We start from the raw sequence: 26,063 nt of genomic DNA, 5'->3' as shown, positions 1-26,063 counted from the left end.
ACCCACGTCTGTCCTGTCTCCTTGGTTTTACCCAGATCCCACCCAGGCCACATGCAGTCGTCATGGCCCTTCAGCCCCTCTGGTCTGTGACAGTTTCTCAGAGGAGGTCTGGCAGTTACTTTGCAGAATGTCCCTTCATCTGGGTTTGTCTGGGGATCTCCTCCGGGCTAGACAGGGGTCCAGGGTTTTGGCAGGAAGGCCACAGAGGTGAAGTGCCCTGGTGGGCTTTTAAGCTGCACTTTTACTAGATTTATTCCCTGATTATAAAAGTAGTAAGTACTGGGGAGGGGCTGGGCATGGTTGTTTCATGGGGACAGAGGTTCAGATTTGCAAGATGAAACGTGCCGGAGATGATGGCGGTGACCGTGGCACAATGGTGAGAATGTGACCTGGATGCTAAACATCGTTAAAGAGGTGCTGTGGCCCAACTGTCCCCAAATTCACGTGTCGAAGCCCTAGCCCCATGGTAAGGTGCTTAGTGATGGGGCCTCGGGAGGTGACTGGGTTTAGGTGGGCCCCCAAGACAGGATCAGCACCCTCGTAAGTCGAGACCTAGAGATCCCGCTCTCCCCACCCCGCCCACCACGTGAGAACAGGCGAGAAGGCGGCCACCTGGGGGCCAGGAAGGGAAGAGGGTCCTCACCAGGAACCCACCCTGCCGGCACCTGGATCATGGACTCCCAGCCTAGAGACTGTGAGAGGGTGAATGTCTGCTGTTTAAGCCGCCAGTCTTTTGTTACAGCAGCTTGAGCTGACACAGACGGTAAATTCTACTATGCACGTTTTGCCATACTTTAAAATAAATTTTTGTAATAGGTCAAAAACTAAAAATAAAAAAAATTTTTTTAAAGAGTAAAGCTGGCGGCAGAAACGCATAAGATGGAATGGCAGGCCCATGTCCAAGGCAGGGCTCAGGGGCACACGCAGCCACCAGTGTGGTGACTCACACGGGGTCCCACACCGGGGAGGCCCCTGACAAAGGCGCGCCCTGCTCAGCATGAGGGCCGGAGAGAGAGGGAGGAAGATGTCCGGGGCGGGGGAGGGCGACCCCTGGGCGGCTCTGAGCTTGGGGTCCAGCCTCGAGGGTGAAGCCAGGAGAAGAGGACCCACGAGGCCCTAGACACGGGGCTCCGCCTCCCACACCCCATGACCTGGCTGTCCCGCCTCGTCCCCAGCCTACTGGGGTCACAGAACGATGGGGGTGGCGGGGCTCCCAAGAGAGCCTCAGGTAAGGTACGCACCGGGCTCAGGCCAGCAGGGACCACGACGACCTTCCGGAAGAAGAAGGGAGGCCAAGGCCCCGACGCCTGGGACGCGGGGCGGGACGCGGGGCGGGACGCGGGGCGGGACGCGGGGTCGAGGCCCACCTTCCGCACGTAGGACACGGCATCCTCCTCTGTGTACACCTCGGCGCTCACTCCCCCACGCCGGTGCCGGGCTTGCACCACCGGGTTGGGCGGCGACGGGGACACTTCCTCGTCGTGCGAGTCCGGCTGGGAGGCTGGCTTCTGCTGCGCCAGGATCTGCCGGTTTTCTTCCTGGAGGGGGGACAACGCAGAGCGGGTGAGAAGAGAGGCCATCTCGGCAGAAGAGTCCGTCCCGGGAGGCCACGGGGTCCCAGGAAGGCCGGGGACCCAGCGCGTCCCAGCCAGGCCCGCCGACCCGCCTCCTGGACTTCAAGGCCACCTCCGAGCCCACCTCCTCCCAACCCACAGCCCTGCCAGCCACAGAGCCCTGGCTCCAGAAGGCTTTCTGTTCCTTCACACTTTGAGCAACGTGTCCAGCTACCAGACTCCAGGGCTCAGCCCACAGGGTCCCAGGCCCCAGCGAGCCTCTGAGGCCCCCCAGTGCCACCGGTTCACCCGAGGGCAGGAAGTGCCCCCGCTCTGCTCACCAATGTGCTGGAAACAGGAGGTGGGCACACAACAGGGAAGCAAACCTCTCGTTTTCTTCCCGCGCTTTTCATTACTGCTTTTTAAAAACTCTGTTTACACACAGAGGGCGCAAAATCCCAAAAGTGCAAAGGTACACTGGGTGACGGGGTCTCCCACGGCCGACCCTCCAGCTCCACGTCCCCAGAGCAACCTGGCGACCAGCTGGTCCGTGGATGGGACCGGGCTTCCCAGCACACGGCCCCAGATGGTGGCAGGAGGTACCAGCTGGTTCCTTTCTACAAGCACCTACACACGACCCTACAGAACAGCCAAAGCCAGGAGAGAAGCTCCGACTCACGCCAACATATACAGGGTCTTCATCCAACACCCAACGCTTCCAAGGCTGAGGAACAGCCCCAGGTGCCTGGTGGGCGGGAAGGAGGGGTTTCCCTGAGGGTCAGCTCTGGACACACCAGCAACCACCGATCGCTCCAGAACTGCCTTCCAAGTACTCACCTCGTCACTCTTCTGTTACCATGACAACAGCCATCTCATCCTTTCTGAGACCAGCGCCAACATCTCCCTGGAGCCGGGAGTCACTGGGTTATTTCCCACCCTTTGTGAATTACTGGGTGACACGCCGGAAATGTGTTATTTACATTGTACGTTAATTCTACGCAAAGCTAAGACTGTCCGTAAGACTCCCACTTTTATGGAAATCATTACAAACGTCACTGACTGTTCTTGTAAACCACGAATTTTCACTATCAATAGAAACATCAGTTGCATCTCAAGTGAGAGACTCTGGGCCTTTGTTCTTAGAAATTATTAAAAATAAGAACAGTAAGGGAATTCCCTGGCAGTCCAGTGATTAGGACTCCATGCTCTCACTGCCGAGGGCTCGGGTTCAATCCCTGGTCGGGCGAACTAAGATCCCACGAGCCGTGTGGCCAGAAAAAAAAAAAAAGAACAATAATATACACAAAAATGAGTCAGTGGGGTCTTAAAGCAGGATTTTGGAGACATGAGTGGGAAAGGCCCCTGCACTGCAGTGTAAACTGTTTATAGTGACACCGGGGCTCTGCCAGCGCCCAGGAGAGAGGAACCAGCAGAGGCCCTGGGCCACCAAAGGACGTCCGGAAAGTCAGGCCATGCGGGAGTGACCGCGCTCGGAGGTGATGGTGACAGGGGGCAGAGACGTGGGCAGTGATGGATGGAGGTGAGGTCGGGAGGAAATGACCCCAGGCTTCCCGCAGAAGCGAGGGAGCCGACAGGCGCTTGTCTCAGCAAATGAGGGGACTTTTCTTAAGCTGAGGTAAAATTCGCACAACATGAAATTAACCACCAGCCATTTTAAAGTGTGCGACCCTGTGGCATTCAGTGCATTCACGATATTATGCCAACATCTCTGACCGCTAGATCCAAATGTTTCATCACCCCAAAACACCCGGGCACCCCGCTGGCAGCCCCTCCGGGCCCTCCACCCAGGCCTAGCACCCACTAACCTACCTCCCGCCTCCGTGGATCCGCCCATTCTGGACACTGCCATGGACAGAATCACACGGTACGTGCCCTCCCGTGTCAGACTTCTCCCACTCGGCACACTGTCTTCAAGGGGCATCCATGCTGTGGCAGGTGTCAGCACATCCCTCCTTCTGGTGGCCGAATCGTACTCCGCTGTGCCACATCTCCGTGATCCATTAGTGAGCTGGTGGACACGGGCTGGCTCCAGCCTTTGGCTGCTGTGAGTAGCGCTGCCGCGGACGTGAGTGTGCGGGTTTGCGTCTCGGGGCTGTGTTCAGTTCTTGGGGACACCCCCGGGGCGGGAATGCTGGGTCCCACGGGGGCTCGTGCTCAGCTCGGCGAAGAACCTCCCAGCGGTCTCCACCAGCCACTCCCGGCAGCGGTGCCATCCCCCGACACCCTTGCCACTTTCTGTGTATTGGTTTGGTTTCGATCTGGTCGACGTGAGCTGGGTTCTGGACACACTGACTTCGAGATAACGGAGCGACCTGGCCCTGGGGATGGCCCACAGGCCCTACAGACAGTGGCTGGCCCAGGGTCCACAGTCACGGCGAGGGACCCCGGGCTCCCTGCGCAGCCACCAGAAGCCACCTGTCTTCGAGAAAGCCGTGGCCCAGGCCTTGTTTTCTGGGACCAGTGAGCAGCCCTGTCCTGGCACGGAGATGATTTTCCGCCTTTGGCAGCAAAGGGTCAAATGAGGCAGGATACAGGTGGTTCAAAACACGAAGCCGCTTCAGGGGATTTTGAGAGGACACGGGGCGGGGGGGGCCAGGAGCCAGGGCCCCCCAGGGCGCGGTGGGATGACCGCCCCCAGGCTCTGCCTCGACCACGCCAGACCGTTATTTCTGGATGGCATCCCTCTCCCACCCCAGGAGATTCCAGGAAAACCTCTAATTCTCAGAGCTCCCCCTTCCTGTCTCCTGTTTTCACGCTGCTGAATTGCCTTGGCTGCGAATGGTAGAGGGCACGGGGTCAGGACAGGCGATCCAGGCCAAAGGAATCTTCATAACAAGAGTGTGGGAACAGTGTTTCCAGAAAGCTCCGCGGCCAGAATCTGCCCCCAAACGCGTAAGGCAGCTCCAGGGACCGTCCCCATCCTGCCCTCGTCACCTTCTGACCACGTTTTTCCTACGCGAGGGGTGAAATGCAGGCTTCCAGCCTGAGAAGAGACAACACGGAGGGGGGTCTAGGGAGACTTTCCAGAACTGAGCTGACCCCCCACACACAACAGCCCATACGCCTGGGACCCTGGGACAGTGGAATCCCTCCCCTCTGCTCCCCACTCCCGGTCCGGCTGGGCAAGGACACCGGCTGCCCCATCCCTCGTAGGGGATTCCTAGGGTGAGGGACGTCCCTCGTAGGGGATACCTAGGGTAAGGGGCGTGTCCAGGGCACCCGGGCACCCAGCGGCAGGGTGAGAAGAGAAACACGGAGCTTCGACCATTTATTGAGCACCTTCTGTATACCAGGCCTCAGACAGAAAATGCAACAGGGAAAAAGGCATAGTTCTTTCATGAAGGAGGTTACTGTTAGAGCTCGAACAGGACAGAGATGGTGGTCACAGCAAGACGACGGGTGAGCACCACCGAAGGACCAGGTACAAGGGGCTGCACCAGCAGTGGCAGGCTCTTAGACCATCCTCAGCAAGGAGGAGTCAAAGAGGGCTTCCTGGAGGAGGTGTCTCCTGAGTCCACCCAGATGAGAAGAGCTAAACCAGGGGACGTGGGCAGTTCTGAGCTCACCCCTGGCCCCCCTCCTCCCCAACCTGTGGCAAATTACAGTTTGTGTGTCTCTTCATGACGTGGCAGCCCTCTCCAATGTTTGTTTCATCCATCTCTTCAGAGTCAGACTCTGATTTTATCGTCTGCTATTTCTTCGATTTCTGCTTCATTAACTTCTGCTTTTACCCTTATTATTTGTCCTCGTTTCTGTCTTGCTTTCTTTCTCTATTCCTGGCTTCTCAGGTGGCACCTGGGCAGTGGGTTGAAAAGGGTACCTCAAAAATTCATGTCCACCCAGAACCTCAGAGAGTGGCTTTATTTGGAAATAACTCTTCACAGATACAATCAAGTTAAGACAAGGTCATCCTGGATTAGAGTGGCCCTAATCCAACGATGGGTGTCCTTATAAAAAGAGGAAGTTTGGACACAGACACACAGGGACGAACACAGGGGCAGTCTGGTGATGCATCTGCCAGTCAAGGGCAGCCCCCAGAAGCTGGGGAGGGCTGGGGCGGACCCCGCCCCCCGTCAGAGCCCCCAGAAGCAACCACCCCTGCCAAAGCCTTGATTTTGGGCTTCTGGCTTCCAGAACTGTAAATATCTGTTTTAAGCTGCCCATTTTTTGACAATTTGCTATGGCACCCTAGGAAACTAAGACACACAGCTCATTAATTTATCATCTTATTTTCTAATGAAGCTATAAATTTTCCTCTAAGTACCAATTTTGCTGCATTCCACATGTTTTGACATGCAATGCTTTTATTGTCTCTCAACCTAAATATTTCCTAATTTTTTATCATGACAATCTTTAACTGATAAACCATGCAAAAGCTCATTATTGATTTCCAAATGTATGAAGAGGCTTCTGGCTCTTTCTCTTTTTTTCTGGCTATTTTTTTATTAATAATTTGTAACTTTATTGGGTTATAGTCAAAGGATTCGGTTTCTGAGTGAGAAAAAGACTTAAACTCATCCTGGGATCCCTTGAAATAACATGTTGCACTGGGTACTTCATTCTCAAATTCTAAAGTTCTGATTTACACACACCTTTCCAGGATCTCCGATGTAACCAGATCAACACGAGGCAGATGCCGTGTCCTCCCCAGTCACGGCCCCGCTGTCACACAAGCTCGGATGGGAAACGCTGTGCTTCCCAAGGAGCTCACCACCACGTCCTCAGCACCCGGAGCAGCGCCCGGCACAGAGCAGGTGTTCAATAAATATTGGTGGAATGAATGAATGAATGAATGAATGAAACCTTTTGGGAGAACTGGCATAGCTATCATGGATGCTTCTGAGCTTCATAATTCTATTTCTTAAAACACATCCTAAGGAAACAATGAGAGGCATCAAAAAGATATCTGTACCAGAATGGCCCTTGCAGTGCTTAAAAAAATTTTTTAATCCAACAAGCAACAATAAGAGATTGCTTAAATCAAGTTAGAAATATCTATGTAACAGGATACGCTGCACCATTAAATCATACTTTTAATACATTTAGTAATCATATAAAGTTTGGTTTAAAACACCAAAAAGCAGGATTCAAAATTATATATAGTCAGGGAATTCCCTGGTGGTCCAGTGGTTGGGACTCGGCGCTTTCACTGCCAGGGCCCTGGGTTAATCCCTGGTCAGGGAACTAAGATCCTGCAAGCCGCACGGCGCGGCCAAAATAAAAAATTATATACAGTCAAGAGAATGAAAAGACAAGCCACAAACTGGGAGAGAATATTTGCGAAACACGTATGTCTGAAAAAGGACTTGTATGCAAAATGTACAAAAAGCTCTTAAAACTCAACAATAAGAAAACAACCCCACTGGAAAACAGGCAAGAGATCTGGACACCTCACCAAGGGAGATCCCCAGATGGCAAATAAGCACAGGAAAGACGCTCCACCTCATCTGTCTTCAGGGAAACACGCATCAAAACAGCAGTGAGACAGCACTACACACCTATCGGGACAGCCAGAATCCAGACGGCGACAACAGCAAAGGCTGGCGAGGATGCAGAGCGGCAGGAACCCTCATCCGTGGCTCGTGGGGACGCAGAATGGCACCGCCACTTTGGTTTTTTTTGTTTGTGTGTTTTTGTCTTATTTTGTCTTGTTTCTTTGCCGCGCCACACGGCTCGTGGGATCCGAGTTCCCCGACAAAGGATTGAACCCGGGCCCTCGGCAGGGACAGCGTGGAGTCCTAACCTCTGGACGACCACGGAACTCCCGGTGCAGCCACTCTGGAAGACAATCTGGTGTCTGTCTTCATGCAACCCAGCAACTGCACTCCTGGTATTTATCAAAATGAGTTAAAACTTACATCACATAAAAACCTACCCACGGACCTGTATAGCAGCTTTATCCACAATTGCTAAAACTTGGAAACAACCAAGATGTCGTTCAGCAGGTGATCGATAAATAAACTGGGGTCCATCCAGACAATAGAATATTATTCAGCGATAAAAATAAATGAGCTATTATTAAGTCATGAGAAGACTTGGAGGAAGCTTAAGTGCGTATCACTAAGTGAAAGAAGCCAGTCTGAAAAGGCTAAACGCTGTAGCTGGAAAAGGCGGAACTATGGAGACAGTGAAAGGATCAGGGGTTGCCGGGGGCTGGGGGGGGAGGGGCGAACAGGGGGAGCAAAGGGGATTTTTAGGGCAGTGGCTACTCTGCATGACGCTATGATGATGGAAACAGGTCAGAGGTTTGTCCAAACCCACGGAATGCACACCAAGAGCAAACCCTCAGGGGCGCCGCGGACTCTACTCAATAGTAGCGTATCGGTGTTGGCTGTCATTCCCTCGAAGCGCTCGCTGGCTGGTGCTCTGAGGCCCGTCTGGGCCTGGGGAGGACCCCGGCCACCAGTGTCTCCGGCCACCCCTGCACCCCCAGCCTCAGCCTCCCGCAAAGCTCGCTGCCTCCGCCGCCCTCCGGCAGACCTTGGGACCGGCTGCCCGGTCTAAGAGCGCCCAGGACCCTCCCACCCACACTCAGAACCCTGGGGACCCCAGCACCGCACCCCAGCTGCTCTGCAAACCCTCCTCACTCCACCTTCCCAGCGCCCCACCCACTCGGCCTCCCCGACACCCGCCCCTCAGTGAAGCAGAAGTCGCAAGGACCAGGGAAGAAACCATCAGGGCCAAAGGTATGGGGGCACCCACTTTCTTTTCCTTTTTAATTTCAAAGACTTGGTTTTCCTAAGTAGTTACAGGTTCACAGCAAACATCGTAGGGAGGCACAGAGGTTTCCCGCACGCCTCTTGTCCCCTCGCTCGCACAGCCTCCCCAGGGCCCCTCTACCCTGCAGAACGGGCAGCCACCAGAACCCCCCCAGACTACAGCCTGGACCACCGGTCCCCGCGCCCTGCCACCTCCTGACGGCCTCCCGCCCCAGCCTCCGGCCCACCCAACGCTCCAGCCACCGCCTCCGTGGCTCCAGCCTTCCACGGCTCTGGGGTGGCACGAGCTGCCCCCGCCCCGTTAGCCGCCAAGCCCATCGCCCCGAGGACAAGCCTTCGTCCAGAGAGCGTGCCCCCCGAAAACGGCCCCGCGATGACCCTCGCCCCCCGCAGGGCACGGCCTCCTGTCGGCCCCCGGGCTGAACGCGGACTCACGGCCTCCACCCTGGCTTCCCCAGTGGCCCCCCAGCACCGGAAGGCCCGGGCAATCAACGTGCCGGGGGGACGGAGCGCCCCTCCAAGACCCTCGGGAGTTCAATGCCAGTCCCGCCCATGGACGCCTCTGTCTGCCACCAGAGTGACACATGCAGTGCTGGTCACCAGGGAACACAGGCTGATCCTCCACAGTCACCAGACGCATCTGATGCCCAGTGTAGACCACAGCCACAGGAAGGGCCACAGGAAGGGCCACGTGGGCCCTGACAGAATTCACTTCCACGAAAGCCGCGGGCCGGGTTCTCCCCAAGGGAAACGCAGCGTAACTTGCTCGTTTCATTAAAGGCACAGAGTGAGCCTGGGTCGCCGGCTGTCTGACCAACGGACCAGAGGGAAGCCACCACTGCACCAGGAAGGAAAGCCTGCTGGATGAGGCATCTACGGCCACAAAAGAGAGCAGAGCGGCGTCGGCGAGGACTCGGGAAAGGGCGGGGGGCTCAGGGTCGCAAGACCACAAGCTCACCCGGTCCTTGGGGAGGAGATGGGCGACAAGATTCAAGAGCCGTAAACACACACAGACACTCGGCCCCCAGAGCCCTTCCTGAAATACCTGCATATTTATCCATTTTTTCTTTTCAATCATTTCCTTGGCATAAAGGTGTTTTCTGGAGCAGAAAGAAACAAAAGAACTGAAAGCCATCAAACACAAAACGATGGAAATAAAGTAGAAACGATGACGCAGCCACGTCATGGAAAACTTTACAGCCACAAGAGGCCACAGAAACGCTACTAATACAGATGCAAGGCAACATGAGTGCACTTAATGCCACTGAAATGCACACTAAAAAAAGGCCAAAATGGTAAATTCTACGTCGCCTATGTTTTACCACAATAAAAAATGCTACTAAGAAGAAAAAAGCAAACAAAAAATGCACATATATACAATTATCCACATCCGTATGTAAGCGTGTCCTGCAGTGCAAGAAAAGTCCTCAGAAAAATGTAGGGTGGGTACATAGGTGCAGGGTCATGGGTGCATTTTTATAAAGTAATCTTTCCTGCACAATTTAAAATCCACTATTAAAGGGATTGATGACTTTATCATCACACGATCCGCCAAAAGACTGAATCTTGGAGAAGCTCCAAGGCTGTGTTTGGCCAGCGGGTGTGGACTATCTTCCCCCCTCAAGCCTCCACCCTAGAATAAGGCCACCTCCTCACCCGCTCACTCACCGAGGCCACACCCCAGGCAAGGCAGCACCCCGAGAGCTGGGCCATCCCCACCAACCTGTGCGGGCAGCTGCAGCCTCTGTGCTTATCAAGGCCTCACACACACGCTTCCTGCTCTCAACACAAGTGGAGAAAACCGTTCCTCCCCAGGCTTCCGGCCTGGCCAGCCTCCTACAGAGAGAGGGGCCCGGGACCCAGCACACCCCGGCCCCAAAGCCAGAGCCTTTCCTGCTCCCAGGCCGAAACAGCTCCCGGGTCACCCTGCTCAGCAGACGCAGCAGGAAATGAGACCCCCCCCCCTGTGGTTTCAGGACACCTTAAGGCACTTTACATTTGGGGATCCCAGGTCCATTTGAACATCCACTGCAAACACTGGGGACATTCTCCCCAGTAAAGTGCACCCGCCTATAAAAGCTTGCACACGATTTCAGAGAATCCACCAAATCAGCCCCGAAGCCTGGAACCTAGGCCTTCCAAGTCGCCCTACCTCTTCCAGACCTCAGTCCTCACCTGTCAAAGGCAGGTAATAAATTGCCTCTCCAGGCAAGAATGATCAATGAATCTTCCTAAACCTCTATGCTCGCCCCAGCCTCTCCCCCAAGCTCCAAACTCATAGCCTCTTTGACAACTTAAACGCATCCAAAGCCTTACTCTTAATTTTTCCTGTCCAACCCTGTCTCTGTCTCTTCCCACTGGCCCCTTCCTGGCTCAGGACTTCACTCAGGACTCGGACCAAACCCGAGGAGTCACGGCCCATGCCTCTTTCCTCACCCCACCCCCAACCCACCAGCAAGACCGGAAAGGCCCCCCAAAGAAAACGGCCCACCTGACCCTCTCACTCCACCCCCAGGGGACAGAAGCACCTTCACCCTTGCCAAGTCTAACAACCAAAAGCATCTGGGCCACTGAAATGTCCCCTGGAGGCAAGAGGTCCTCCGCTGAGACCCTCTGCTCTAGTTTCACTCTGCAGCCTCAGCTCAGGTCTGGCCTGGACCCTGCCTCTGGCCTCCTAATGGGCTTCCTGCCTTGGTCCGGCTGAGAAGTCCCGTCCTGTGAGACATGTCACCTGGCTGGGGTCATCTGTGAACAAGTAGAGTTAAATGAGGATGTACTGTCACCCACCTGACACTCCCTCTTCAAACGTGCAGGAAACAAGCACCACCCCCCCCCCAGTCCCCTGTCCTCCGTGCCAGCGACTGGACTCCTCCCCTACGTGGCGACCTGGAAAGTAACCAAAGATTCAAGCCACGTGGCCATGTTCACCTATCAACTTAAAAACAGGTTTTTATTTATTTTTTTAAGGTTCATTTATTTATTTATTTATTTATTGGCTGCACAGCATGTGAGATCTCAGTGCCCCAACCAGGGATCGAACCCACGCCCTCTGCGTTGGAAGGGTGGAGTCTTAACCACTGGACCGCCAGGGGAGTCCCTGAAAAACAGGTTTTTAAATTAAAACAGCCAAAGCTGACTAGGGTGGGTGGCTACAAGCACACTGTCTGGTGGGGCTTGAATCAGTGCTGCGTTTGGAGAGCTCCTTGACAACACCAACAAGATTTCTGTGACCTGGTAATTCCACCTGGAATTTCAGTAATTCCATCTCTGAAAAGCTGTACTAAACACTACTACATACAGGAAAAAAAAAAAATCTATGTACAAATATGTCCCTGTGGCATTATTTTTTTTTATACATCTTTATTGGAGTATAATTGCTTCACAAGGCTGTGTTAGTTGCTGTTGTACAACAAAGTGAATCAGCCATATGCATACATATATCCCCATATCCCCTCCCTCTTGCGTCTCTATCCCACCCCGCTACGGTCACAAAGCGCGAGCTGATCTCCCTGTGCTATGCGGCTGCTTCTCACTAGCTATTTTACGTTTGGTAGTGTACGTATGTCAGTGCTACTCTCACTTCGCCCCAGCTTCCCCTTCCCCCCTACCCTGTATCCTCAAGCCCATTCTCTACGTCTGCGTCTTTATTCCTGCCCTGTCACCAGGTTCATCGGTACCATTTTATTTAGATTCCATGTATATGTGTTAGCATTCGGTATTTGTTTTTCTCTTTCTGACTTAATTCACTCTGTATGACAGACTCTTGGTCCATCCACCTCACTACAAATAACTCAATTTCGTTTCTTTTTATGGCTGAGTAATATTCCATTGCATATATGTGCCACATCTACTTTACCCATTCATCTGTCAATGGACATTTAGGTCGCTTCCATGTCCTGGCTATTGTAAATAGTGCTGCAATGAACATTGCGGTACATGTCTCTTTTTGAATTATGGTTTTCTCAAGGTATATGCCCAGTAGTCGGATTGCTGGGTCATATGGTACTTCTATTTTTAGTTTTTTAAGGAAACTCCATACTGTTCTCCATAGTGGCTGTATCAATTTACATTCCCACCAACAGTGCAGGAGGGTTCCCTTTTCACCACACCCTCTTCAGCATTTACTGTTTCTAGATTTTTTGATAATGGCCATTCTGACCAGTGTGAGGTGATACCTCATTGTAGTTTTGATTTGCATTTCTCTAATAGTTAGTGATGTTGAGCATCTTTTCATGTGTCTCTTGGCCATCTGTATGTCTTCTTTGGTGAAATGTCTATTTAAACAGATGGAGAAATATACCATGTTCTTGGATTGGAAGAATCAATATTGTGAAAATCACTATACTACCTAAAGCAACCTACAGATTCAATGCAATCCCTGTTAAACTACCAATGGCATTCTTCACAGAATTAGGACAAAAAATTGTATGGAAACACAAAAGATCCCAAATAGCCAAAGCAATCTTGAGAAAGAAAAATGGAGCTGGAGTATTCAGGCTCCCTGACTTCAAACTATACTACAAAGCTACAGTACTCAAGACAGTATGGTACTGGCACAAAAACAGAAATATAGATCAGTGGTACAGGATAGAAAGCCCAGAGATAAACCCACTCACATGTGGTCACCTAATTTACGACAAAGGAGGCAAGAACATACAATGGAGAAAAGACAGCCTCTTCAATAAATGGTGCTGGGAAAACTGGACAGCTACATGTAAAAGAATGAAATTAGAACACTCCCTAACACCATACACAAAAATAAACTCAAAATGGATTAAAGACCAAAATGTAAGACCAGACACTATAAAACTCTTAGAGAAAAACACTCTTTGACATAAAACCACAGCAAGATCTTTTCTGACCCACCTCCTAGAGTAATGAAAATTTAAAAAAAACAAAAATAAACAAATGGGACCTAATTAAACTTAAAATCTTTTGCGCAGCAAAGGAAACAGTAAACAAGATAAAAAGACAACCCTCAGAATGGGAGAAAGTATTTGCAAATGAAACCATAGACAAAGGATTAATCTCCAAAACATACAAACAGCTCATGGAGCTCAATATCAAAAAAACCAACAACCCAATTAAAAAATGGGTGGTGTTATTTTTAATATTAAAACACTGGAAACAACTCAACTGTCTAATCATGAGGAAAACATTGAGAAAACTTTTCTGGATCTTCTCAACACATTACACAATCATTTACACTGAGGACCATGAAGAATGTATAACAAATGAACAACATAAATATAAAACTGCATCCGTAACATGATTCCAACTATGTTTCAAAACCGCAATGCACGGTTGGGGGGGAACAGGTGGAAAGGACTCCAGGTGATTTCTACTTCTTCTTTCCACTATTGAACTTTTCTATTTTTCTTTAAAAGGCATGTATTACTTTAAAATGTGTTTTAACAGACTGTTTTAAAGGGAAGAAATAAATCCATTCCTTTGCGTTAAGGCTACCTCTGTCCACAGGAGTGCCCATCAGAAGTAAAACACCACTGAGCTCGGGGACACAGAGGTGCTTAAAACAGACCTGGGCCCCAGCTGGGGTCCCGTTCAGTCCCCAGGGACAGGCAGGTCGTGATACAAAGACCACGAGGAGACACCTGAGGTCACCCCAGAGAGAGATCTGGGTGGCCAGGCCAGGGAGGAAGGCAGGAGGCGTGAGGCAGGGGAGGGAAAGCTGGACGGGACCACAAGCGGCTCCTGCCCCAGCCTGCTGCTTCCAGGATGAACCAGGAAGGGGGTGAGAGCTGTCATCCATGCAGGAGTGAGCTGGGCGTCTCCCTCCTCAGGAGAGAGGGGGCGGGTGTGGCACATGCTCCCCCCACATGTCTGAGGGGCAGGCCAGCGTCTGCCGAGGCTCAGAGACGCAGATCAAGGGAATCTGACCTCCAATGGCCCCGCCACATTCTCTATCAGGGCTGTTTCCTTTTACCCCAGTGCCAATGGCATCTCTAACCAGTCCCCCGAGTTGAGAACCGCCAGCGACCCCACAAGCTATAGTCACAGCCAGCAGTTCCCAAACGTCCGCACCGCCTTCCAGGAGGCCTCCTGAGACCCTGAGCCACTGAAAGAAGAGAGGATTTCTGTGGCGGGAATGAAGCCACCGTGGCCTCCCTGCCCACCTCCCCGCAAAGAGCCGCAGGAGGCCGTCCCGCGGGCGCCCCGCCCCCTCCTGAGCACGCAGGTAGCGGAGGGGAGGCCCGACGGGGCTTCGGCGCCACACACACACACTTGCACAGGCTGGGGGTGCGGCGGGGGAAGGACCAGGTGCCGGAGCCACTGACCTTCTCCAGCTTCTCGAAGTGCTCCCGGAGGAACCTCATGGGGCGCTCGGGCTTGGAGATGCAGAGCTGCACGATGCAGTCCTTGAGCACCTGCTGGACGCTGTGCTTCTGCACGTAGAGCTCGCAGCCCCTCAGGCCGTCGTCCTCCTCCAGCTGCTGAGCCGATGGCGAGGCCATGGCGACCCGCTGCCCGCTTCCTGCGGAGGAAAACGCGAGTCCTGCCGGCCTCGGAGGGGCAGGACTCCCGCGGCCTGTGAACACGCGTCTTACACGCACCGTAAGGTTTATCTGGTGACCGACGTGACCTGGTGACACGCCAGGCGTTTTATTCTGCTGCTGTCAAAGGCCTCTCACCCTGGGGGGCAAAGCTCACCTCTAAACAGATGCTCGCGGGGATGGAGGGGGATCCGCCAGGTTCCGGGCGAGGCTGAGAAACCTGACGACGGGGAAGCGGGGCCCAGCGTGTGCAGCCCAGGCGGTTATGGGGTCTCACTTGCGTCCATCCCTCCCCCTTTGGAGGACAGTGTGTGCCTGGAGCGCCCTCCGCGAGCTCCCGGGGAGATGGCGGGGGGACGGGGGGAGCTCTTACAGGCTCCACAGGAAAAGAAAGGGAAACGAAAACAAACGAAGCCCCGCGGACGGGCCTCCTGCGAAGATGAACCCGGCGAACAATGGCAGCGCCGCGCGTTCGGCCCGCGCTCGGCCAGGTCACAATGACCGCCCGGAACCCGGCCCGCCCGCCAGCGCCGCGCACGCAGCCCGGCGACCCCGGCCCCCCAGCCCCCCGACCACGGCCTCGGCCCCGGGCCGGCCAAGGGGGCGGGGGCTCCCCGAAGGCCAAACTTCCTGGGGCCTCCCGGCCGGCGGGGGTTTCCGGAACAGACCCCTCCCCAGCCCCGCGTACCTGGATGCGCGGCGCCGGAGGCCGGAGGCGGCTGCGCGGGGACGCGCGGGCGCGGGGATGGCGGGCGAGCGGGTCCCGCACTGCAGCGGCGCCGCCCTCCGCCCGCCCCCGCGCCGCGCCGGTCCACCCCCCGCCCCGCCGCCCGCTTCCCGCCGACCGCGCTCCCGGCCTCCCCCCCACTCCCCGCTCGCCCCCTCCCCGCCCCATCTCACTCCCGCCCCCCACCCCGTCTATCGCCCACATCCCCAGGACCCACCTCTCCCCTCCCCCCCAGATTGCCCTCACCGGCAGCCTCCCCCGTCCCCCTCCCTCTTTCCCCCTCCCTCTTTCCCCCTCCTCCCTCTCTTTCTCCTCCTCTTCCCTTCCTCCCCGCCCCCTCGGCATTCAGGCTGACAGGCCTCACGCTGCACAGACAGACCCACAGATCCACGTGAAGCCGCGCAGCTGGGCCGGGACCACTACTACCGCCCCCCAGGCTCCCCCCTCACACCTCCACCCCCTCCACTGGAGACCCTGCGATTGCCCAGATTGTCCGCCCTGGCTGGTGGCAGCCACGTGCTGCCTTGGGGGTGATGGCCTCCCCCACCTTCACACCTGGGGTGTCACATCTACATGTCACAGGGCCTGCAATGGTGGCCAGGCAGGTCTAGGCTACTCCTTTTCTTGGTTAAGGGCACCAGCTTCACCCAGATGCCCCAGGGGGAAATCACAGGGTCATCCTAAATTCTTCCCACCACCCATGGGCTTCCAGGAGGTCAGAGGCCAGCACAGCCCCTAATCCACCAGCCCAGGCCTGCAGGAAAGGGAATCACCATTATTTTTCTGTTGCCTAAAGTCATGTTTTGCTCCCATTCTGCCAGGGTGGTGGTGGAAACGTCATTTCGGGCAGTTGGGGGGTCCCCAACCCTTTACCTGGAGCGGTCTGAATACCAGGAGATGGGGTAGGGATCTCAGGCCTTTAAAGCGGAAGACCTCTGCTCCCCCACCCATACTGCCCCATCCACGAAGACACATTGCAGGGTGGCCGGCTGCCCCGCACGCACCCCAGCAGGGCTGAGGCTGACCCAGCTTCTTCCTGCCGGCTTGAAGCGAAAGGAAGAGGATGTGCTCAGGTGGTCAGACGTGGAGCTCCTTCCTGCCTCCTCATCCCCTGCCCTCGGCGTACCTCCTGGCCCATCCCCGCCTCAGGTACAGTCACACCTGTCCCATCACACTTATTGCAAGAGTCATTTTTGGGAACTGAAGTCCAGTCTCAACTGAATCAAAACTTTATTCCACAACTAATTTAAACCTTGGCTGTTTCTCAGCTCTGCCTGCCTGGATTGCTCAGACCTCCTCTCCCCCCTTGCTGCCCCTCCTCCTCCCCCTCCAGTTACTGCTGGCTCCTCAGGGTGGCCTGGTGAAGAGGATGACAAAAAATTAGGGCCAGGTTTCACTTGACGGACTTGGGTGGGGCATATGCTCCAGGGCTGGCTTTTGTTCTCGGACTCTCCTGGGGTGCTCTGCAGGGACCTTCCCCCTGCACGGTTCCGTGGGAGGGGGAGACCCTCTCCGAGGATGGCCTTCTAAGCCCGAGCCCCCCCTCCCCCCGCACACACACATAGCCTCATCCTGGCAGGGAGCCCCCTGGACCACGTCTCGCAAGACAAGGACCTCTCTAGGTTCAGGGCCTGGCGGTCAGCTGGGTGCACCAAGCCCACCAGAAACTTGGTTCCTCGGCCTCTCTCAGCTGTGGCTGGACGAGCCCCATCCTCACACCACCGTGGTGGCAGCTCCCACCAGCCTGTCCCCTGCAGACCCTTCCAGGCTCCTCAGGTATCTACTTCAGAGGCCCTGCCATCCGGGGGCTACAGGCAGGCTCTCCCTAACAACTCCCTCCCCACCTTCCTCAAGGGGTAGTGCAGGGCCAGGTTCCCCACCCGTGGCCCAGCCTGCAGACAACCCCCCCCCATCTCTCCTGTGGCCCCTGCCCCCTGCGTCGCCTGAGTGGAAGGGAAATGCTTCCAACACATCCAGCTCACTCACTGCTTCAAGGAGGGGAGCCAGGGACCCTCGAGCAAGCCTGGCCTCGCCCTGTGTCTGGGCCAGGCTGTGTTAACCAGTAAATGTCTGCATTGATGGCACAGCGGTTGTTTGCAGCTGATCCAAGTGGCTCCACCCTGAACGACACGATCCCCCAGGCCCTCTCCCTCTGTGATGGAGGGCGGCGAGCACAGGGTCCGTCAGGGAAACTGACTAGACCACCTGCGGCCAGTGGCCTTATGTGAGGACGGCAGGCATCCCCCTCACGGAGCAGGGACAGGAAACCGTGTGGACCAGTGATGCCATACACAGCTAGGTCGATGTCACCACCGCTGGATGGTGACAAGTCCCGGTTTATTGGGTGTCCTGAAAACATGCAATGGTGATCGTGTCATCATTCAGAAGTCCCAGCAAGTCGTGCTGGTCTGTGTGTCCCCTCCACCCACGGGGAAGGACCCACCCCAGCACAGCCAGCAGAAGGGCTTCACGTGCCCCAGCCCCGAGGTCCTCACCTCAGCCCTGGAACCCGAATCACCAAGTCTTGCAAAGGTCCAACTTCAAAACCACATTATTTTCCAACCACCCCTCTCCCCCGCCCCAAACTCCTGGCTCTGCCAAGTCCCTTTCACCCAGCAAGATTCAACGGGGACGTTGCTTCTGCGGGGAACCCTCCCTGTGGCTCCCACACCTGAGGGCCAGGTTGGGCCCTGGGGTGCCACCCAGGGCTCTCTGCAGCCGCAGCTCTGTTCTAAGTGTGCCAGAGGCCATTTGCTGAGCTTCTGTCCCCCCATCCTCCCTCCACGGTGCCGAGAGCCCCAGGGAGCACGGATGCTGTGTCCTGTTGTTTAGACTCTGCAGGGCAAGGAGACAGACACAGATACCTGCTGGGGTGAGGAAAGGAGGGTTCTCACCCGCCTGCCTGGCGCTGACGTGGGCCCTGCCACCTGACCAGCGTGGGGCCGGGCCGGGGGCTTTACCTGGAAGAGCCATCGAATCTCCCCACCCGTCGAGGTGGGTGTGGCTCTCAACCCCAGCTGACAGGGACTGAGGGGACCAGGGGATGGCAGCAGAGCAAGAGGCACACGGTCAAGTCCCGTGACCAGGAACGCTGCCAATTACAGCTCTTCCAGCCACGTCCCTCATGGGGGAGCGAGCTAATTCCTCCCCGGAGCAGTGGGAGAGGAGCTGGGGTCGGGAGAGCAGGGAGCCCAGAGCGGGGGTGAAGGGGAGGGACACGGCCTGGGGCGTGGCCGCAGGCTCCTGAGAGGCAGCGGGAACCAGTCAATGCATCTAATCCGGGGATGGTTTGGGGGTGTGGCGGGTGATCCCCAGGCGCATCCAAGGCACTCCCAGCAGAGGACCCAGCCCTCTGGGTGGACCCGGGGCCACCTTCAGGGGACACAGCTGAGCCCTGCCTGGACTCCTGACCCACAGACGCTGAGGTACTCAGGGGGTGTAAGGTCCTGAGTTTATGGTGACTCCCCCAACGTCTGCAGAAAACAAAGCTGGTGACAACCTCAGGCAGCGAGGGCCGCCCGTCCCCAGGGCCCCATCATGCTTTCGTCTGTGCCCGACGAGTGTCTTCCCCGGATCCACCCCCCCACCCCGGCCCCGAGCATCGAGCACGGGCTCCGTGAGGAGGAGGAGCTACTGCGGATGCCGGGGACCCCGGGTGCCCCATGAGAACCGGCCGGAGGAGATAGCGAAGGAATGGACCAACCAAGCACATCTGCTTACATCAGTTTATTATGCTGGTGAAACGACACACTTCACAACGTTTGTAACCAGGACACTGAACGAGGGGGTCCTGGAACAGACCTGAAGTTGCTTTTTCCTACCTCGGCCGGGTCTTTAAAACCTATTCGGAGAAGGAGTTTCCTTCTCTGCTCCTGCCTAAACATTTTAGCTCAAACGTAGAGAATTTCAAAGTTCTACTGCCATGTTAAGATATAAACCCAGGGTCAACTTGGTCATTGTAAGTGTCCAGAGCTATGAAATGATCAGAACTCCAGCCTGACTTAAAGTTAAAGCCTCTCCCCTCCTCTGGTGAGGCTGAGGCGGGAGGTGGGCCGGGAAAGGACAGAGAAGTTTTGCTTTTCCCCTCTTACTCCACCATCCATCCACCTGCCCCAAACCTGATCTCGGAACAGCCTCTGGCAACTAGAATTCCCAGCCCAGGCCACTGAGCCAGGTGCCTCATGGACATGGGATCATACAACACGTGGCCTTTCGTGGCTGGCTTCGCTCACTGTGCTTAACGTGGTCGAGGTTCATCCGCACGGTAGCAGGTGTCAGCTCCGCGTTCCTGTTTTAAGGCTGATAGTCATATATATGCCTTGTGTGTTGTGTATCCACCCGCCCATCGCGGGCGGGTGGGGTGCTTCCGCCTTTCAGCTGCTGTGAATATGCTGCTGCGAACGAGGGTGTCAAACCTAAGAGTCCTTGCTTCCCCTTCTTTCAGCCATACATCCAGATGGGGAATTGCCAGATCACTCGCTAATCCTGTTAAATTTTTTCAGGAACCACCACACTGTTTCCACGGTGGCTGCACATTCCCGCCAGCGGGGCTCAAGGGTCCTGATTCCTCCACATCCTCCCAAATGTCCGTCAGTTTCTGCTTGTTTTTTATAAGAACCATCCTAACAGGTGAGCTGGTGGCCAGACCTTCACACCAGGCACAAGCAGCTGGGCCCTCCTCTGCCACACTCTGACGGCCACGGCGAGTTACAGGCCAGCTGGGGCTCCACTTTACCGGGAGAAGACTGGCCATGTGTGCAGAGCTGGGGAAAAATGGGCTACTCTGGAAACAACTACACGGAACATGGTTTTTGGCTGTGGGATTTTGGCACACATGCCTTAGAGAACCTCCCTTCTAGTCGTAACTTGCTAAGATTTTAAATGACAAATGGGCGTCAAATCTCATCAAATGCTTTATCTGCAACTACTGAGATGATCACACCATTTTTCTCCTTTTTTAAAAATGTGGTTGGACTTCCCTGGTGGCGCAGTGGTTAAGAGTCCGCCTGCCAATGCAGGGGACACGGTTCAAGCCCTGGTCTGGGAAGATCCCACATGCCACGGAGCAACTAAGCCTGTGCGCCACAGCTACTGAGCCTGTGCTCTAGAGCCCACGAGCCACAACTACTGAGCCCACGAGCCACAACTACTGAAGCCCCCACGCCTAGAGCCTGTGCTCCACGACAAGAGAAGCCACCGCAGTGAGAAGCCCATGCACCGCAACCAAGAGTAGCCCCCGCTCGCCGCAACTAGAGAAAGCCCGCGCGCAGTAACAAAGACCCAACGCAGCCAAAAATAAATAAATTTATTTATTTATTTTTAAAATGTGGTAAATCACATTAATTTTTAATGTTAAAAAATTAACTTGCATTCCTGGAATAAACTCAATCTGGTCTCAATGTATTATCCTTTCTAAAGTGCCTATTTCCAGATTTAATTTGTTAAGATTTTGTTTAGGATTTTTGCATCTGTGTTGAAAAATGTTGATCTCTAATATTCCTTTCCATAATTTCCCGCTCACTTTTTGGGATCAAGGTTGTGACACCGGCTCCAAAAAATGAGTTGGGAGATGTTCTCTCTTCCTATTTTCAGATTGGAGTTACTTCCTTTTTTTTTTTTAAAAAAAAAAAACTAAGTTGAAGTTTATTAAAATTTAAAACTTCTGCTCTGCCAATTACTGTTAAGAAAATGAAAAGCCACCGAGTGAGAGAAAATAGTAAAACATGTATCTGATAAGACATATCAAAATATATAAATCTTAAAACTCAACAATAAATACAATTAAAAATGGACAAAAGATCTGAACGTACATCTCACTAAATAAGATATAAAATGGAAAACAAGGATATGAAAAGATTCACAACATCATACGCCATAAGGAATTGCAAATAAAACAATGAGATGCCACTAGAGACCCATTAGAATAGCTAACATTAAAAAAAAACTGACAAAAAAAAAAAAACCTGACAATACCAATTGCTGGCAAGGATGTGAAGCAACAGTCACTCTCATTCATTACTGTCTGGGAATGCAAAATGGTACAGGCACTTCAGAAGACAATTTGGCGGTTGGAGTTATTTCCTTATTAAGTGTTCTGAAGTGTTCGCTGGTAAAGCCATCTGTGATTATAGCCTTTATTGTGGGAAGCTTTGAAATGATAAATTCAACTTCTTTAATAGGTAGTAGACTATTCTGAGTTTCTATTTCTTCTAGTGGAGGTTTTAGTAAATTATGTTTTCCTAGGATTTCCTCTATTTTATACTTTTTGGGCATAAAGTATTATTACTTTAGTATCTTTTTAATGTTTAGAACCTTTCATGATAAACTTTTACCCTCCTTATGTTGGTATTTGTGCTTTTGAACTTTTTTTTTCCTTGTCAGTCCTGACAGGCGGGTTACTGATTTTATTAGCCCTTAAACAGAATAAACTCTTGGTTTTAATAATCTCTGTTGTATGTTCGTTTTACTGTTTCATTAATTTCTGTTCTAACCTCTATCACTCCCTTTCCTTTACTGTGTTCAGATTTGTCTGTATATTTTCCTGTTGGAGAAAAACAAATCAACATTTTTTTGTTTTTTTTTTTTTTTTTTTACCCTGAATGCGCCACTGGAAGCAATAACAAAGGTATTTGTGGAACTAAAGAAAAACATCTGACATCAATTTGACTCTTGTCCCTTTGAAGGCACCCTGTTCTCTCTCTGGCAGTCTCCTACAAACTCCTGTTTTTCTTTGATATTCCTAAGTTTCACAACATGTCAATACGTGTGCCTCACTGGCGCCGTGTAGTTCCTTCAATCTGAAGGTCTTTCACTTTTAACTCTGGCAGATTTGTCTCGGTTATCCCTTTGAATAACTTCTCTGCCCCATTTTGATTATCCCTTTTTCTAGGACGTCTACTAACCAGAAATTGGCATTTCTGCTTCTATCATCGAACTTTTACGTAGCTTCTTTTACGTAGCTTCTTGTTCCTGTTTCATGTTGCTCAGATAAAGACTTTTCTCTCCTTGGTCCCCCTGTTCTACTGCCCCTGTTTATTCTATTCAGTCTGGAAGAATGTCTGGGGACAGGGGACAAAAGGTCAGATCCTCCCTAAGTACTCATGTAGCCACCAGCACAATCAGGACACTCAAGCACCATCACTATACAAGGCTCCTTCTGCCACCCGTGTAGTCGCACCCAGCCCCATCCCTAACCCCTGGAGACCACTCATGTGTCCCCCATCTCTGTAATTGTTATCTCACGCATGTTATACACATGGAATCACACTATCGCTATCTTGTTATGATTGTCTTCTTCTACTCAGCATAATCCCCTAGAGATGCATCCAAGGTCTTGCATGTAGCAATAGTTCCTTCCTCTCTATTTGTGAGTAGAACCGAGTTAATTTCCATGTTTGAAGATTGTCTTTCTGTTACTGATTTTTAGTTTGATTCCATTTTTTGTCAGAGAACATGCTGTGACTTCACTTCTTTTACATTTGCTGAGGTCTGTTTTATGGATACGGTCTATCCTGGCATGTCCCTGGGCACCTGTGAACAACGGGCATCCTGCTCTGTTGGGTGGAGGGTCTGTAAATGTCCACTGATCCCTTTGGTTGATGGTGTTCTCTGTCCTTGTGGAATGTCTAGTAGTTCCAACAGTTGTGGAGAGTGGGTGCTGAGGTCCTCACCTGTAACTGGGGGTTGGTCTCTCTCCTTTCAGCTCTGCCAGTGTTTGCTTCGTGTATCTTGAAGGTCTGTTGTTTGGGTCATAAACATTTGCGATTGCTATGTATCTTCCTGGTGGATTGATCCTTTTATTCTTATACAATGGACCTTTTTTTCTGTAGAAATTTCCCTTGCTCTGAAGGGAAATTAGCTATTAGTCATTGTGCTTTTTATAAATGAATGTTTACGTGGTATCTTTTTCTTTTTTCTTTCAACCTACCCACATCATTACGTTTGAAGTGAGTTTTAGCATACGGTAAATGACATATAGTTCGGTTGTGGCTTTTTATTCCCTCTGCAAATCTTTGTCTTCTAACTGGTGTGTATGGGCCCTTTACATTTGAACTATTGATAATTAGAGGTTAAGTTTGCCATTTTATTATTTGTGTTTGTTTCCTCGTGCCATATTGTGGGATACTTGGAATATCCTGTAGAATTCCACTTTATAACGTATTGAGTATATCACTGTTTACTTTTCTTAGTGGCTGTTCTACACACTCCCGTGCACGTATGTAATTATCAGTTTACTGGTACCGATGTTTCACCACGTCTAGTGCAGCGTAGAAACCTCCCTTTACCGTCCTCATTTTTCTTTTTTTTTTTACAGAGAGATGTCAGAGGAGCTAGTTAGAGTAGCAAGTATTAAATTTATTTATTTATTTATTTATGGCTGTGTTGGGTCTTCGTTTCTGTGCGAGGGCTTTCTCTAGTTGCGGCAAGCGGGGGCCACTCTTCATCGCGGTGCGCGGGCCTCTCACTATCGCGGCCTCTCTTGTTGCGGAGCACAGGCTCCAGACGCGCAGGCTCAGTAATTGTGGCTCACGGGTCCAGTTGCCCCGCGGCATGTGGGATCTTCCCAGGCCAGGGCTCGAACCCGTGTCCCCTGCATTGGCAGGCAGATTCTCAACCACTGCGCCACCAGGGAAGCCCCCGTCCTCACTTTTCAAATATAATTATTGTAAATATTTCCCCCACGTGCACCAAGCTCATCGGTATTATAATTTTTTTAAATATAAGTTTATTTATTTATTTTTGGCTGCATTGGGTCTTTGTTGCTGCGTGCGGGCTTTTCTCTAGTTGCAGCGAGCAGGGTCTACTCTTTGTTGTGGTGTGTGGGCTTCTCATTGCGGTGGCTTCTCTTGTTGAGGAGCACAGGCTCTAGGCGCACGGGCTCAGTAGTTGTGGCACACGGGCTCTAGAGTGCAGGCTCAGTAGTTATGGTGCACAGGCTTAGTTGGTCCACGGCATGTGGGGTCTTCCCAGACCAGAGATCGAACCCGTGTCCCCTGCATTGGCAGGCAGATTCTTAACCACTGCACCACCAGGGAAGTCCCAGTATTATAGTTTTTGCTTCAACCATCAGATATAAAAAATATGCCAATTCCTTCCGGCTGCTGTGATTTCAGATAAGAAATCTGTCATTCACACTGGCGTTCCTCTCTAGGAAACACATCATTTCTCTCTGGCTGTTTTTACATTTTTTCTCTGTTTTTAGTCCTCAGAGATTTAATTATGATGTTTCTTAGTATGGATTTTTAGAAGGCTTATCCTACATAGGGGTTCCTTAGCTTCTTGTATCTATGGGTTTATATCTTTCACCAAATTTGGGAAGTTTTCAGCCATTATTTCTTCAAACACTTTTTCAGCCCACATTCTCCCTCCTCCTGTTCTGGGACTCTGGTGATAAAAATGATTGTCCTGTGGATCTGAGGCTTCATGCACTTTTCTTTTTCAGTCTATTTCTCTCTGTTGCTTAGACTGAGCAGATTCTATTGCTCTACCTTTTGAGTTTCCTGATTCTTTCCTGTCATCTCCACTTTATTATCATGTCCATCCAGGGGTAAAGTGATCACTGTGTCTGGTGATGGACACAACGTTAATTTGGTTATTGTATTTTCCAGTTCTGTAATTTTCATTTGGCTTTTTAACAACTTCTACTTCTTTGCTGAGATTTTCTAATTTTTCATTTGTTTCAAAAGAATTCATAAATATTTTTAAAAGCATTTTTATGACTGCTTTAAAATCCTTGTCAGATAATTCCAAGATTTATTTTGGTGTTCACGTCAGTTCACTTTTCATGTTCAAATAATGGTTTTCTCTGGTTCTCGGTATGACCAGTGGTTTTTTACTGTATACTGGACATTTTGGTTATTGTGTTAGAAGAAACCTGATTTTATTTAAATCTTCTATTTTAGGGACTTCCCTGGCGGTCCAGTGGTTAAGACTTCACCTTCCAATGCAAGGGGTGCAGGTTCTATCCCTGGCCAGGGATCTAGGATCCCACATGCCTCGCAGCCAAAACACCAAAACATTAAAAAAAAAAAAAAAAAAAAGCAATATTGTAACAAATTCAATAAAAACTTTAAAAAATGGTCCACATCAAAAAAAAAATTAATCTTCTATTTCAGCAGAAAGTCACCCCATTTAGGTTTAGTGTGTACATTCCAGCCTACTTTTATGGCCTGTGGTTCCAATGATAGTTTTATTTTCCCGGCCCTTGCAATGCCCTTCCTGTCTGCTCCATTCTCCTGGTGCTGCCCTGGCTGTCACTCCATCCCTGTGGGTGCTGCCTGCAGTGTCAGAAGGCATGTGGCCAGGCTGCCTGGTGGTTCAACAAAGACCTCAAGAAATAGCGGAACAGAGAAGCTTATGACTCACAGGTCCTGGAGGAGGTACAGGCACAGTGCCCAGGAGTCAGGACCCGGGGCACACACCTGTATTAGGTCCACAGGGCTGTGCTTTGGGGTTCCTGGGCTAAGGCTGGATAGGTCAGCTCAAACCAGAGGGAGCAGGGCTTTGGTGAGCTTCACAGGGGTTTAATCTA

At 52.2% G+C, this 26,063-nt stretch overlaps 1 protein-coding gene across 2 annotated transcripts in view; it reads right to left on the bottom strand.

Annotated features, from left to right (window-relative positions):
- The window catches only part of PRKAR1B (protein kinase cAMP-dependent type I regulatory subunit beta), an 86,519-nt gene extending 70,957 nt beyond the window's left edge, over positions 1–15,562 (bottom strand). Inside the window, exons 1-3 of one of the 2 annotated variants that reach the window (XM_068565812.1) lie at positions 15,494–15,562; positions 14,590–14,786; positions 1,368–1,538 (exon numbers count right to left, since the gene is read on the bottom strand). In XM_068565812.1, coding sequence (XP_068421913.1) covers positions 1,368–1,538; positions 14,590–14,766 — 348 coding nt within the window. In that variant the 5' untranslated portion in view covers positions 14,767–14,786; positions 15,494–15,562. Of the gene's footprint in view, positions 1–1,367; positions 1,539–14,589; positions 14,787–14,962; positions 15,068–15,493 lie in introns of those variants that run through there. The other variant, XM_068565813.1, reaches the window with a different exon arrangement.
- Between the last annotated feature and the right edge of the window lie 10,501 nt (positions 15,563–26,063).

The sequence above is a fragment of the Eschrichtius robustus genome, chromosome 16, assembly GCF_028021215.1.
Source record: "Eschrichtius robustus isolate mEscRob2 chromosome 16, mEscRob2.pri, whole genome shotgun sequence".
NCBI lineage: Eukaryota > Metazoa > Chordata > Mammalia > Artiodactyla > Eschrichtiidae > Eschrichtius > Eschrichtius robustus.
This window is presented reverse-complemented; position numbering and strand designations above follow the sequence as displayed.